General features: G+C 47.6%; 1 protein-coding gene across 1 annotated transcript in view; it reads left to right on the top strand.

Moving 5' to 3' along the window:
- Positions 1–15,791, top strand: part of Nav2 (neuron navigator 2) — a 359,199-nt gene that overhangs the window by 136,292 nt on the left and 207,116 nt on the right. The window contains exons 5-6 of the mRNA XM_033764074.1: positions 6,822–7,080; positions 10,585–10,653. Of these exons, the coding sequence (XP_033619965.1) occupies positions 6,822–7,080; positions 10,585–10,653 (328 nt within the window). The remainder of the gene's footprint in view (positions 1–6,821; positions 7,081–10,584; positions 10,654–15,791) is intronic.

Raw genomic sequence — 15,791 nt, 5'->3', positions numbered from 1 at the left:
TTTTTTTTTTTTTTTTTGGTACTGGGGATTGAACTCTGGTCCTTGTGCTTGCAAGGCAGGCGGCAGAACCGAGCCCTCATATCTTATTTCACCCCCACCAGCAACCTTCTGAGGTCAGTGTCAGAATTATCTCCATCAGAGGAGGGACCCAACTGTGTTAGTTTCGCATCGCTGTGACAAAAGACCTGACAAAAGCAACCTAGTGTAGGAAAGCTTTATCTGGGCTCGGTTTCAGTGGTTTCATTCGGCTGGCTCAGTTGCTTTTAGGCCTGTGGGGAGGCAGAAACACCACAGCAGAAGAGTGGTGGGGCAGCGCTGCTCACCTCATGGCCGCCAGGCAGTGGAGAGCTAGCAGACAGCGTGAAAAGGCTCAACACAAAGTCCCCAGCATCGCCATGTGGCCCATTCCTTTTGCCAGGCCCTACCTCCTGAGCTCCCATTACCTCCCAAGGATGACACCCAACCTTGTCCTTGGACGGGTTGATCTATTTGTGACATGAGAGCCTTTGTAGTCCTGTGATCTTCCAGAAGCCCATCTCTGAGCATTGGAGACTTGCGCGGGCACTTTAGTTCTAAACTGTAACACCAGAGCCCTGACATAGGGAAGAGTGAGACCCACAAGCTCAGCAGTGGCTGCTCTCTCCTGCCCACCACTGCCTCTGTTTCTAGCCGCCTGCAAACTACTAGGCATGCATCTTAGTGTTTGAAAGAAAGGTGAAGTCTTAATGCTTTTTGTTTCTCTTTTGAAGCCAGTTGAGTGCCCTGAGGCCACTCTGTGATGAAAAGCACACTGGCAGCTGGAAAACCCCGCAGGTACAACCCCCACCCTTTCCCAGAGACTGAAGCTGGCTCAGGAACCAGAGGGTGTATGCACCTGTCCTGCAGTTGCAGCAGCACAGGCCCCAACTTGCCTGTCACGAAGCCACAGAGAGCCTTTGTTCCAGGGCACAGACAGCAGGGTCTGGGGCCAGAGGTGCGTAGAGGTGCTGTGGATCTGGGAACTTCCCCGGTCTCGGCCTCAGGGCTTCTTGGTGCTTCTGCAGCAGGATCCTGTGGGCTTAGCCTCTCCTGGATGATGTTCACGATCCATGGCCCTCAACACTTCCGGACACACACTGTGCTTGTCACAAGTGTCCCTCAGTCTGCCCCTAGGACAAGTGATGGCATTTTTCTCTGCCAATTTTGGGGATACTTGGGCTTTTTGCTACTTGGCCCTGAACCCATCCCTCTCCAGTAGAGAGCAGAGGTCAGGGTGAGGTGCAGTCTATGGAGGGTGGCAAACATCTGCTGAGCGTGTGCCATGTGCCTGGCACAGTAATCAATGCTGGGACCTGTAGTGCTGCTGAGCAGGTGTAAAACAAGGCTTCATTCCAGTCAGTAAGAGAGCTTGTGGGTAGTTCTGATACAGTGGTGACCAAAGGAAGGCAGAGTGGCACCTCCTGGGGGTAGCCAAGGGGCTTCAAAGAGGCATTGATGTGTCCCTGGCTTCTCTGGAATGCATAGGCACTCACCAGGCAGAAAGGAGGAGGAAAGAAATCTAGCCGGGAGAGAGGACATAGGGGACATAGGTATATGGAGGCAAAGGGCTGGCGTTTTATTGGCCTAGCAGATTGGAGAAACAGAGGTAGGAAGATCCTTCCTGCAGACCCCAGGAAGTCTCCTTTCCTTTCCTTTCCTTTCCTTTCCTTTCCTTTCCTTTCCTTTCCTTTCCTTTCCTTTCCTTTCCTTTCCTTTCCTTTCCTTTCCTTTCCTTTCCTTTCCTTTCCTTTCCTTTCCTTTCCTTTACCTTTCCTTTCCTTTCCTTTCCTTTCCTTTCCTTTCCTTTCCTTTCCGATCCTCCTGCCTCAGCCTCCCAGAGTGCTGGTATCACAGATATGTGCCACCACGCCCAGCTGAGAGTGTGCTTTTAAAGTGAAATTAGTCACCAGCTAGATCAGCTCCAGCCCGATGGCAGAGACCTAGGTACTGAGATTGCTCCTTCATCCTGAGCCAGAAAGCAGGAGGTCTGTCTGGCTGGACCTTGAGAATGAAAGTATCAAGGAAACATTTGCACCTCTTCTACCTAATCACCTGAGTGTGGCACTGAGTGGACTGTTTCTGTCCCTCTGCTTGTACACTCTGTTCCCACCCTCTCACCCCTCCCGGGTAGGTAGTGCTGTGAGTGGGACATGGAGGGTCACGGGAGTAGGATGGGAAGTCAGGGTGGCTCAAGAACGGTGTGCAGTCAGCCCACCCGCGAGAACAATGCCAAGGAATCCACAGTCCCCGTTCAGTGGGGTGAGCCTCACACACTAAAGGGAACTGTAGTCTATACCCTTTAGCTTCAAATCCCCACGAACCTCTGCCACAGGTTTCTTTAAATTAGATTGTTCCAAAGCTTATGCCTTTGTAAGCCAGGCCTAAGGTTTCTGTTTAAAAATATTGGAAAGAAAATAACTCCTGCCTTGTTTACCTACTATGCAAGACATTGTCTGAACCACCTGTGCAGATTGGTACCAGCCAGTGGGGACGAAAAAGATCAGTCAGAAAGCAAAGAACGTATGCATTCAGACAAGGACACATTGTAACGGCCAGGAATATGGCCTACAGGTGACGTGACCATAAGAGCAGGAGGCATCTTCTTGGATGAGTTACATCTCTCTAGTTCTGCTTTTTCCTTCTCTAAAAGTTCAGGTGAGGTCAGTAGATCCAGTCCAACCTGATGCTTCTCTGCCCAACCCTTGGAAAATGTCGTGAGGGAAACATTCTTGTGGGCTCTGTATTTCATTTTCAGGCTTCCTCTGAGGAGCTGGCTTACCAGGCTTATGGGACATAGACAATACCATTTGGAAATGTGGAAAGAACACAGTGCTAGCTATTTTGGATACTGTCTACTATAGACCACCCATGGTATAGACTATGTGGCTTTCAGAACACTAAGGGCATCTGAAAAAAAAATTGAACAGCCCCAATATCCCTCAGTTGGAAGATGGATAAACAAAATATGATCTGTCCATATGATGAGCTACTACCACTACTCAGCAATCTAAAGAAATTGATCAATGCTCTAATGTGGCTGAATCTTTAAAACATTATGTGAAGTAAAAAAAAAAAAAAAAAAAAAAAAGCCAGATGCAAAGACTACAAATTGGATAGTTCCATTTCCATAAATGTCCAGAAAAGATGAATGTTTAAAAACAGAAAACAGATTTGTAGTGCTCTCCAAGTGGCTTTGGAGATTAATTGCGGTAGATCATGAAGAATCTTTTTGGAGTGACAGAAATATTCCAAAAATAGAACTTATTAAATTTACTAAAATTCACTGAATGATGCCCCTAATTTGCAAATTACATAGTACCTCAGTAAACTCTTTTTAAATTCATTGCATTTTCTCCAATGTAGGCCAGTCATGGATTGATTTCCTTCTGGACACCAGGGACTGACTACAGGGAAAATGGGGGGTGGGCCCCTTCTGGGCTTCCTTTTAGGGAGAACCCTGAGGTTCTGAGGAGGCTGTGGGTAAAAGGCCCAAGTTTTCTGAGCCATACAGCCAAGTCTTGGGTGCTTTTCTCATTCTGTCTTCACTTTCTACAGTGGGCCTTTGACTTTCAAACTCAATTCATTCCAGAGGACTGGTTGCAACTCAAGTTGATCAGTAAAGGCTCAGGCTCTTCTACACCGCCTTCAAAGTCTCTCTCATATACAGGCAGATCTCAGTGTCCTTAGAGAGACACTGGCCCAGGCTTTTTCAGTTGACCCCATACAGGAAAAGATGTTGTCATGTTCCTTCCAGAACTCTATAAGGATGAAATCTGTACCTGAGACTATCTGTAAGCACAAGCAACTGACATTTGGGTTGTAACTCAAGACTTTGGTCGTAACTTATAATGAACATTCCGGTCGTAACCCAAGTTGTTCATGTGTCAGGCCAGTTGTAACTCAAGAGTCCACTGTATCAGCCCTCTAGGAAGGTGCAGTGGGAACCATACCTATTGTACAGGAGAAGAACACTGAGGCCCAGAGAACTTGAATCGCAACAGCTTAAACCTTACCAATGACAGGCTGTGAGATTCAACTATAGGTTTTTTCTGGCTCCAAAAATCAGCGAGTGATCTTTTTAACACAGTTGCTAGCTCCTGAGAGGAATGTATTTACTGGAGGGACACTGTGCTCTTTGACAGTTGAAAATGCTTTAGGGAATGATGGAACAAACTGCTATGGATAGTAAAGGAAGTGACCACCTCGGCAGGCAGAGACTGTGACAAGACCAGCTCCGACTCCAGCAGCTAGGCCGTGGGGGTGCTGACACGGATGTGACAACCTTCCTCATGGACAACCCCTGAGTCCTGGGCATGCTGACTTAAATTTCTCTCCTCTTTGTTTTCCTTGTGTGGTTTAAAAAAAAAATGTGTTCTGGAATGTTTGACACACCAGGAAAATAAAGACTACTTATGTGCCTACTGGCTAGCTTAATAAATAAAACATTATCTGTTCCGCTTTTCCGTGCGCCACACATGGTGCGTAGATAAGTGAGCCAAGTTACACAGGGTTAGGAAACCAGACTTTGAGCCTGAAAAATCTGGATTCAGAATCCCAGCTCCAGAGCTATTTATTACCTTGGAGAGGTTGCAAAACCTTTCTGAGCTTCTGTTTCCCTGTAGGTGAAAGAGGGTTAATGAGACTCGCTTCTCAGGTACACAGGATAGAATGAGATCAAGCCTGAAACGCACGAGTCGGGAACAGTGCTGTCATTCAGAGGTGTCTGACAAGCTGATGGGCGTCCAAGGTGCTAAAAATAACTCTTACAGTGGATTCAGTTTGAAGGCAAACTGTTTCCCCAGATTCCTTCCCAAGTCCTAGCCTGCATATCATCACTTGGTTGCCTCATCTTGATTTTGTCCTTTGCTGCCACTGCTCAGCCCGGTGACCCCGGGTGTGTCACTTTTTACTCTTTCCTGTGAGTAACATAAGCAGCTTATTGAATGATCCACCCCAGGCCCACACTGCAGGTTGTGCGCGTTCAGGTGAGAACATTCAGAAGGACCATGCCATGGGTGTGTGTATCTCCTCTGGAGTCTGTAAGATGGAGTTAAAGCCCAGTTACCAGAGAAGCTGGGCTGGGAGCGTGCCCACCTCTTCAGAGCTTTCTCTGCTGCCTGCAGTGCAGAGTGCCCCACACTCAGTGACAGGACTTCCTGATTTGTCTGCCTCAGTTCCGGATAGGCATAGGCTGGTCATCCCAGCATAATTGAGATCTCCTTTCTTTCACTCTCAAAAAATACCATGATTTGCATACTAAGTTATAAAGTCACTATCATAAGTGCCATCAGTTTTTAAGACATGAAGCCAGAGCTGTCTGAGAATCTTATTTGGGATCCTGGGGCTATGGTCTTCGTAGAGAAACCAAGAGCAGTGGGCTTTCACATGGAAGCTCTCAACTGATCTGCAGAAGCAGCTGGTGTGACAGCACAGCGGTCTTCCTGAGGCCCACAGAGATTAAATGACTTGCCCAAGGCTACACAGGGAGAGAGGTAGGGTGCAGACTGGAACCCATGGCTTGGGTTTTCCATCCACCGTGACCCTAGCATCATCCTTGGTCAGAGCCTGCTGGGTCCTGAAGCGCAGGTGAAGGCTGGGTTCCAGAAGTGCGCATAGTCACTTCCTTCCCAGGCTGTAGGAAGTCATTGATCCTGGCCTGTGAGCACCTCACGGGCCCTGGAGGCTGCCCTTCCTCCCAGGCAGGGAGCGGGTTGGTTCTGGACGTTGTGCACATCTCAGGCTCTTTGCTGGCCCTTCAAGACAGCTCTGGCTCTCTCAGTGGCCTTCCCCAGCTGAGCCCGAAGTGTTCACCCTCCAGGCAAGACTGCCAGTGCACACCCCTACAGCAAGGTCCCGGAAGCTCCCTGCCCCTCTTTCCTTTCTAGGTGGATCAGAGAGAGAGATCCAGCCCAGGGTGTCAGGAACCAGGAGGACAAGTGTGTGTCCCATCTAACTCTCCTCTCTGTCCTCCTTGCTGGTGGCCTAGTACTTCACCCTCAGGGTCACGTCAGACTTTGGCTTTCAGCATCTGGTATAAAAGCTCTGCGTGAAAGAAAGGATCGCCCAAGGAGCAGCCCCTCATGACCCATCACCTCTGCGTGGGAATAAATATTTTACTCTTCTTCATAGCTCTTTATGTGTGCCTTGAGGCAAATGCATTTTAAAGTCTGAAACTCACTGTCTGGCATACAAAAGACTTCCTCCCACCGTGTCCTAATTTATTTTAATCTAGGAGCTATTTCATAGTGGTGCTTTATGATTGCCTCTCCCTCACCCCCCACCAATTGAGAGTTCTAAGGTCCATGGAAAGGGGAGAGGGAGTCGTGTGCTTGAGAGGCCATGCAGAGCAAGGCTTGGGCGTGGGGTGGCAGCTACTTGGCACATGTGAGTGGTTTGAGGCTCAGAACGCGGACTTGGCAGAGTATACCAGCCCATGGAGTCTCCCCTAGTGCCAGTCTGCGCCTTGGTCCAGAGCGTTCCCTGTGCCTGCCGACGAGCTCAGTCTTGCTGGGGACGGTTGCTTTTTCAGTGGTGTCCTTGAGGGGAATTTCCTCCTCCGGCACTTGCCAGACATCCAGTTGCAACTTGCCCCAGTGTAGCCAAGCTAATCCTGGTGGGGAGGATAAGCTAATTGCTTTGCGGTTTAGGCCTGCTTTTCACGGACTGTGATGCCAGGGAGTGTTCAGGAAATCTGTCACATCCTGAAGGACTTACACTCATGGGAGGGCTGCACCAGCTCTAGCCCATTGAGCAGGAGGAAGAAAGGATCCCTGGCTGACCAGAGTCTCTTTATTGTCTTGCAGAAATCAGGAATGGAAACCTCAAGGCCATCCTAGGCCTCTTCTTCAGCCTCTCTCGATACAAGCAGCAGCAGCAGCAGCCCCAGAAGCAGCACCTCTCCTCCCCCGTGCCGCCTGCCGGGTGTCCGGTGGCCGGGTTCCCCTCCCAGTGCCAGGCTGGCACCACTCAGCAACAGGTGCCGGCCACTCCCCAAGCCCTGTGCCAGCCTCACCAGCCAGCGCTACACCAGCCATCTAAAGCACAAGCTGAAATGCAGTCCAGGTGGGGCTCCTGCTAACTGACTCTTCTGTTGCCAGGCATCTTTCTCCACGATGACCACATGGGAGCCTGTGTTACCCAGACTACCCCGGTGCTGAAAAGTGCCGAGGTTCATGAGGGGTCAGCAAGACCATGAACTGGGTGCGATGTTGCCCTTTCTGTCCCAGCAGAGGTGTGCGCGTTCATAGGTCAGCATCGCCAGTGGCCAAAGCTAAAGAGCTGCCCCTGCCATTACTCTTGCCTATTATATGCCCACTGTGTGTAATAAACAGCACCTAAAGTAGACTTCTGTGTGCTGATGTACGATCCAGATGCTCGGAGTTAGAGCATGAGAGTCATTTTACTTGGTGAAGTAAAAAATAGAAGGCAAACCTTCTTTTCTATTCTAACAGATGCTGTGCTTTGCCAGAAAAGAAACAGAACAAGGAAAGGTGATGAATGTTGGCAGAGAAGGAATAGTCCCTTCCCCCGGGCAGCGTCCCTTGATGGGAGAAGTGGCCAGCAATGTGACTGGGTTTTGTTGAACTTAGACAGTGGGACTGGGTTGAACTCACTGAGCTATGATCCCACCTCGCAGGAGTGCCACCTGCTTTCTAGGACCCGGACCTGGATTTGACTGGTGTTCCCGTGGGGACTGATGCTTCCACTCAGCTCTCCGTGGGACCACATGCAAGCAGAGTGCCTTGTAGTTACCCTGTGCTGTGCCCTGAACTCTGAAAAAGGTCACCCTGCAAATCATTTGTTTTTATAGCAGAAAAAAAGAGGGAATTAGGAATGGGAGAGTTTTTGACTCATGACAAATTTCTAAAGGGAGGCTCATTAGAATTCTCTCCAGTTAAGCAGTCTTTAGCTGTAAAACCTGAATGCCACTGATCTAATTGATTGCTTGATTTCATCTAATGTGTGCTGAGAAGTAATGCCTTCTCTTTCCAGTGCCCCAGAGCACCAGCATGGATAACCACAAGGTTTCTCACACACCTTGATGCTCTTTATCACCTGTTTTACTTGGGCAAAGCCCAAAACTGCTAAAGTTCAGCATCTGTCTTATAGATGGTTGTAGCCCGCCCCCCATGGAAGTGTGATTTCCCAATTGTGCTGGTGTTAAAACTGACATTGATGGGTGTAATGTAAACCAGGCCCCCTAATTAATTATCTAATTATATCCAGCTCACATTGTGGAAGTGTGTGGGGTTGGAGAAACGTCTGGACTAGCAGTGAGGAATTAACAAGTAGGCACCGCGCCCTTGGAGTAGGAGCTGTTCTGGGCACGGGTTCCCCAGTGGCTCTGGAGGAGAGGGACAATCATTTCCCAGTCTGCATTCTGCCAAGTGCATATTCCCTGGGAGGTTCAGTTGGATTATGCTTCAGGGGAAGGGTTGTGGTAAACGGGGGGATGAGGAGGTAAACGGGGGGATGAGGAGGTAACCTGGGTTGGGGTGTCATAGCTGGTATCTTAGGCCTGCTCAGGGGCTTGTCACTGCTAATATGCATACTTTTATTTAGTTAGGGGAAAGTCTTCTATGTGCCCAGCACTGTGTTAGGCATTTAGACGTCAAGGATGAACAAAATTGCCAAGGTGCCTGCTCTCCACATGCTTCCGGAGGAGGCTGACAAACAAGAGGAAAAATATCCATGGCCGAGGGTTTTATACTCGGGTGATACAGCTGAGGGGCACCGGGTGCTATTTTAGATTGGGTAGTTGGAAAGGTCCCTGGGAGACCTAAGTGGAGAGAAATTAACATTGAAAACAAGCCAACCCTTAACCCCTCAGTTGTGGAGAACTGGCAGAGAGCAGCTGGTGCCGAGGCTGTGTGGTCGAACTTGGAGAGTGAAGGAAGAAGGAAGAGAAAGAGTAGCTAAGGGAAGCTAAGAGTGCGGCCACCATGCCCATGGAAGACCGTGGAGCACCGTTGTGGCACTGAGGTGAGGTCACAGAGAGCTGACTAAAGTGAGTACAGACTCTGGACACCAGTCTAAGGAAGATAGGAAGTCATGGCAGGACCTTCAGTAGGAGAAAGACTTGACTGGATTGATAGTTTTGGAGAATAAAAAGTTCCCTTTGTTTCTTTTTGGAGAATAAGATTGTGGAAGAGCACAAATGGAAGGAAGGACCCCAGTAGAGAGAGGTTTCTTCAGTGCAGGAGGTGGTAGGGACTTGGATCAACGTGGTGGAGATGTTTTTGGAGATGGGCCTAGGCAGGGTAATTTGGAGGTTGAGCCAGGAGGCCTGCAAACAGATTCACTCTCCAGAGTGAGCAAAAGGGGAAGGTCAGAGAAAGTCTAGTCTTTAGGTAAGTGATGGTGTCATTTATTGAGACGAGGATGCCTGGGAGAGGAACCAGTGTGCATTGTAAACCTGTAGAAGCTGCATGGATATGAGTGTTTTGCATACACAGCCACAGTGCTGTTCTCATTTTAGAAAGCATCTCCCAGTGTAGGGTTCCAAGGAACATGTGCTCAGAAACAGACATATCAGAGCTGTGCTACCCCGAAGCATCCGTTTCCATGGGAAGTGTTTGTTTTCTTAAAAGAACCAGACATTCCAGTCAGCACACCCATATCCCCCTAAGAAAAAACATCCCACTCTTAATAAATGCTTTAGCTAGAGCAGAGCCAAGCTCATTTAAGCCAAGGTTTTATTTCAGTAGTTCCTACTTTCTGGACCCCCAGGGTCAAAACATGGACTGGGGTTTGGAACAGATATATGTCTTCATCACCATTTTATCTCTCCAAGGCTGGGTTACTTCTGTAGGTGGGGATGTTATCAATTATACACTGGTACTTTTTAAACCTACTTTCAAAGAATAATCTTGTTCTTAAGGGCAAACAATGTGATAGCCCCTGTCTGACCATAAATTTAAGAACCATGAAATTATATCACTAGTTTGGGCCCACTGTATTCCAAGCCCAAAATCTGTCTCTGATAACCAAAGCCCCAAGGGTAATAGTTTGGACCCTTGATCATTAACGTCACTGCTGACGCGAGCCCAGATGCCAGTTAAGAATTCTGCAGGACGCAAGCACACCTAAACAATGTCTTGAAGCCTTGTAGGTTTGGTGGGATAGCATACACTAAAACTTAGCAACTTTTCATGAAGTTTGCTAAGGAAAGAGGTGTGGAAGATAAGAAAGGAAATCAGGGAACCTGGTGTGAAGCTATCAGAGGGACTCACTGCCAAATGCAGACTCACCTCCCTTCTTGGCTCTTCTCAGAATGCACATGGTGGCCAAGAATTTGCCCCACATCTTCCCCCAGGAAGTCCTTAAGAGGAAAGCAACAGCATAGATGTGCTTAGATAATCTTGATTGTAATTTCTTCATGTTAGCTATAGCCAGTCAGGAAAGGCTGGCCTAGAAAGAAGCCTGTATCTTGTGGGAAAGGGTGGGCAGAGGGTGCAACGGGAGCATTCCCATTGTCGTAAGCCTCCTATTATTGCTTTATGTGTCTGGTACATACCTTCTCTCTCCTCACTCATCTGTTCCACTTTTTTCTCTCCTGTCATGCAGTGCATCACCCAAGGACTCATCTCAAAGCAAAATCATCCGCTTCACCCTGGGTCAGAAAAAGATCTCTAGGTTAGACTTTCTCTGTGTCCTGCAAAGCATGGTTTCAAACCCAACCCACTGTTCCTTTGCTCCCTCTGCTCTGGCTGAGTTTCCTCTCCCTCGTTCATGTTTGCATTTCCAGAAACCCAAACATGCTTTGGCTGATTATACAATGATGGGAAGTTTCGAAAGTGGCCATGGGGTTGAAGAGAGAGAGAGAGAGAGAGAGAGAGAGAGAGAGAGAGAGAGTGTGTGTGTACGCGTGTGCATGTGTGGAAGTGAGCTTAAGGTGTGTGTGATGTTTCTCATTGAATTGCTTTTTTGCCTTTGACTGCTTTGTCACCAGAGCCCAGAGATTTAGGGAATAGCGAGTTTCTGGACAGTTTTTATAGTGCTTGGAGGGCAAGTTTGCTCCCTGCTTCATCCTAGCCCTAATCCAATATTTCCTGCATCTTATTTGTGTGTGTTGTTGATGCTGTTGTTGTCATTACTGTTAAAATTACTAATGTGGGATTGGTTGTCCCTTGAGTTATAGTGATCTTAAGTGAATACAAAGCAGCAAGGCATCTGTGTTTTATCTTTGTTTCTGGATGCCCTTGCATCCCATGGAGAGACTGCTTCAGTTCCTTGAGAATACACAGTTAAATAAAAAATTAAACATAGGCTCACTCACTGACTAGTGCTCTCAATTCAGGCTCTGGCCTGTCTGCTGCAGCATAACCTCAATCCTAGGGTGCATTTTGGTTTATGGGAATAGCCAGTCACATTGTTCAGTCTGTTATTTTAAAGGTATAAACAGTGAGCATTTATTGAATGCACCAGTTTGAATGCATTATATTATTTAATCCTCATTTTCCCTATTTTATAAATAAAGAAACTAAATTGAGGAAGTCAGGTAATGTGCCTGAGGTCACACAGAAAATGGGAGAATCTGGATTAGATCCCAAGTGGTCCAGCCCTAGAACTCTGGGTTTGTCCCACACCATCCCCTCCTTCCTGTGCTTGAATTCTTTCATTTATGTGGTTGTTGAAGCTGCTTTATAAAATCTTATCTTCTTGAAAGCATTACTCTCACTAAAGGGAAACCCACCATTCCCTTCTGTCATCATCCACATACAAATCTACACCAGTATCTGCTGGTTTCCCTGGTCTGCTAGGCACCTTTCCCCTGGCCTTCTCTAGCCAGAGTGTACTTTTCTGGAAGGTTTGCACATGGCGAGACCCAAGCCAGGATCTGCCTGGCTGTTGAGAGAGAAACTACTTGGCTGTGTCCCTCTCTGTAAAACGTCACCACAGTTGGTTCCTGGGTGAGTGGAGGGGGGCGACACAAGGGGGCCTAACTTTGTCACTGCTTCTGGGAGCCATGTCTGAGAGCATCTGATTTCCCTGATGAATAACAGGAGGCCCAAGTCAGAGCAGACACTGGTGCTCTGGCAAACTATTCCCAGTTAATTTGAGTGTCATGCAAATGCACATACATATGAAAGGAAGGGGAGGGGCAGGCCTGCAGGAAATGTGAAATCAAGTGTCTGTTCCCACGATGTGCTCAGTCCTGGAAGATAAAGAAAAACAGGAGCTAGCTGGGAAAATATCTAATTGGAAGCACATGCCCATCCCATGCATGCTTTGTTATCGGTCCCAGATGATGGAAGGAGGCAGTGTGTTTGGAGGCCATAGGAAGAGAGGAAGAACTGGAAGGTGAGGACCCGCCCCCCAAGGCTGTGCTGGGCACAGAGCTTCCAGGCTCACCATAAGCCAAGTTCAGATTTCATCCTTATTAGAGTTTCTTTAAGGGTATATTTTATCTCTGCTGAGTTTCACTATTTGCCTGATACTCCTCCTTGCCCTCCCTCTCCCACTTCCCCACAGCCTTCAGCAAAATCCTGATAAGAACTTTAGCTGATTAAGCACTGCTAAGTGTAGCAGTAGAGTTTAGTTGCCAAAAGAGACAGCCTTACCCCTTCTTGCTGAGTAGGTATACTAGTCAGCTTTTTGTCCCTGTGATCAAAATAGTTGAAAAAGTTAACTGAAAAGAGCAGAGGTTTAGTTTAGTTGAGGATTTCAGAGGTTTCAGTCCATGGTCTGCAGGCTCCACAGCAGAAACGTGGTGGAAGAAAGTTGCTCACCTTGTGGCAGCCAGGAAGCAGAGAGCACAGGATAGCTAGAGAAAGGAAGGCATTGGAGACCGAATACATCCTGCCAGGTTGTACCCCCAGTGACCTACTTCTCCCAACCAGTCCCTACCTCCTAAGAGCACACTGGGCTGTGAACTAACTCATCCGTGGATTAATCCACCAATGTGGTTACCACCCCCATGATCCAGTCACCTTTCAAAAGCTCCACTTCTGAACACATGAGACATTGGGGGAACATTTCAGATCTAAACCATAACAGTAGGCCACCTTTCCCAAGAGCTCTGGAAGCAGAGGCCTCAAATCCCTTTGAATCGGAGTATGTGGAGTGGCTTGTGGATATCCATAGATTTCTACCTTTCATTGTATTATTGCCCTCTGGCATCCCTGGGTGAGCTCTCTGCTTAGGGCTGTTCTGCTTTCAGGATGCAAAGTAGCAATAGTGGCTGAGATGCATTCACCACGTATCGTTACCTGGGCTCCTTCTGTATAAGCCTATGTGTCCTTACTGGTGAAACAGGGTAAGTCCTGCTTCGCTCCCAGTGTTGTGAAGAATAAATCAATTCCAATTCCATAAGACCGGCATATAATCAGTGCACTATAAACAGCAGATATATGGCGGTGGTATTAATTTGGGTTGATCTGGGCCAGGTAAGGCAGCCAGGCCATCTCTCATAAGTTTCACAGATGTGATCCCTACACAACTCTCTTGCGGAATGGAATCAATGCAGTTAGTCTGAGTCCTGCCTGCCTAGTTGCTGAAAAGCAGATGTCATGGAAATGAGAGATTTGGCATTTAATCATTTTTCTGGCAAAAAGCACCTCCGATTGTGGACACCCTCTACCCCAGCATGTGCTCACAAGCTGCCATCCTTCCTGGGAGGGGCACCCCTCTGCTCCCAGCCTTTGAAGTGGTTTGGGGAAGAAGAACTGCTTTCTTCCCAGCAGCACGTAGAGCGTGTGGAGCGGGGACTCGTTCATAGGTTATGTGCCAGAAATGACAGCTTTCCTGCCCTGGCTGCTCGACTCTGCACCCACTGGAGAAATTGACCATGGCTCTAATAGCAGCAGGATTTTTCTCCTGCTTCTGCCTTACACCACTTTCCTTAATTAAAAAACAAAAAAGCAACATGTGTATGCTTCAGAGAACCTGTCTTATCATTTTGAAACTGTTTGGACATGGAATGAGTCTGAGACATCAAGATCCTCTTGGAGAGGAGTTGTTGGGATCTTTTGGTGCCATAAATGGTCCGGGGCTGACCTCCTGGCTCTCGTCTTACTACTGGGCTTCAGCAAGCCAAGAACTGGGAGCAGCATCTCTTGTGGCACCTTCAGCTGTTCCATGTGGGCAAGACTCGGCTCTTCAGCAAGTCAGGACTGTAATGAGATGGACAGCACATGCTTTCAGGCTGGGGAACAAGTTCCCGTGATCCACAAGGATGTTAACATTAATGAACTGCAAAACCTTTAGCCAGAGGCCCAGGCTCTGTATTAGTGATAAACTAGAAGGTACTCTACTTTTAACTCCAGCTCTACTCTCCTTAATTAATGCCTCATCCCTAGAGGGTAGGACAGAGTCCAAGGTCTTCCCTTCCCTGGCCCTGCTTGCTTCTCCAGCCTCACTGTCTTTGACTCTGTCCAGGAGTCAGCAACACGTCTACTTTCATAATGTGGCACATTCTGAACTCTGCCTTCTGGTCCTCTCTGTCCCATTCAATATGCCAAATCTTGCCCTGGCATCCCTTATTTGGATCTTCCCTGAGCACTGCATCAACCTTCAAGGTCAACATTTGAATTCTCTGAATGATATCTGAACTTAGATTATTTTATCATTGCACAGTAAGCAGGATATCAGCTGGCATCAAGCAGCAATTTAAGGTCTAGACAAGACAGTATACTAGGTCTACTTTCTTTAGCCTGCAGAAAGTCCAATGACACCCTCCTTCCCTACGGTGATTGCTCAGGTATCTTAAGTTTTCGTGGTTGCCTTTGACTTTGAATCCTAAATCCTTATTGCTATTCCCAGTGATATTTTTGTTCTTTCCTGGGTGAGTCCTTTTTCCCACCCACCATGCATTCATTGGTGACTTTTGCATGTGAGGTGGGTTTTGTTAAATGTTTCTGATGGATAGAAGGAGCCTCGCTATGAACAAACAGTAGGCCAAGCCCATTCACAGCAGACCGCAAAGTTCACACTACCACATCAGTGTCAGTTCTCTGTGATATATCAAGGAAATTGCTTGGTTTCCAGGAAGTTTTCTAATTTGCTCAGATGGATGGAACTGACCTGGCTATAGTGGCGGTGGTGCTGAGTGACCTGGCCTGGATGAAGGCTTTTGCTGGCTTTTGATGGTTGTGTTTCCACCGTTTCCCACTCACCAGCTATCTTCAAGGCCCTCGGGAATTCCTTATTCATGTCACAGAACACACAGCACAGCCATTGGGAGGATGTGCTGCCCCCAAAAAAGAGCACTGAGGTCTCTTACTCACTGAAGAGAGTTGACCGTGACCACCATGAGAGCCCAGAATCATCTTCACGAATACCAAACCAAGACCATTTCACTCCAGAGAGAGAGGGACCTGCTGATAACTCAGAAATCCCTCACATTTTAGGGCTGAGTTATTGCTGATGTAGCTTCTCTTGTGGGATGTTCTTAGCTGAGTGAAGTCTTGCTTCATAAAGTTTGCCCTGCCTCTTTGAAAATGTTGATCTCAGCTGTTGATTTTTGTCTACCTTTTCTCTCTTACTTTAAGTCAAACCCATTATTCCCTTCCTCATCTAATTCTGTCTAGCACATTAGCACATTTTCTTTAGTGGTCAACTTCTTTATGACTTTGTACTCAGCAGAGAGGATGATAAGGGGAATTAGCATGAGTCCAGTACTTACAACAACCGAGATACTAAGTTCCATTTCAAATTTATGGTGAGTCCCCTAGGTGGTTTATAATTGTTCCAAAGTTACAGTTTAGGAGCGTGACTCTCAGAGAGGTCATGACATTGGTCCAAAGTCTTGTGGGTGGAAAAGCCCATGGTCT

This window comes from Fukomys damarensis, unplaced genomic scaffold, assembly GCF_012274545.1.
Source record: "Fukomys damarensis isolate Sample0158 unplaced genomic scaffold, DMR_v1.0_HiC HiC_scaffold_16, whole genome shotgun sequence".
In the NCBI taxonomy this organism is placed as follows: domain Eukaryota; kingdom Metazoa; phylum Chordata; class Mammalia; order Rodentia; family Bathyergidae; genus Fukomys; species Fukomys damarensis.
This window is presented reverse-complemented; position numbering and strand designations above follow the sequence as displayed.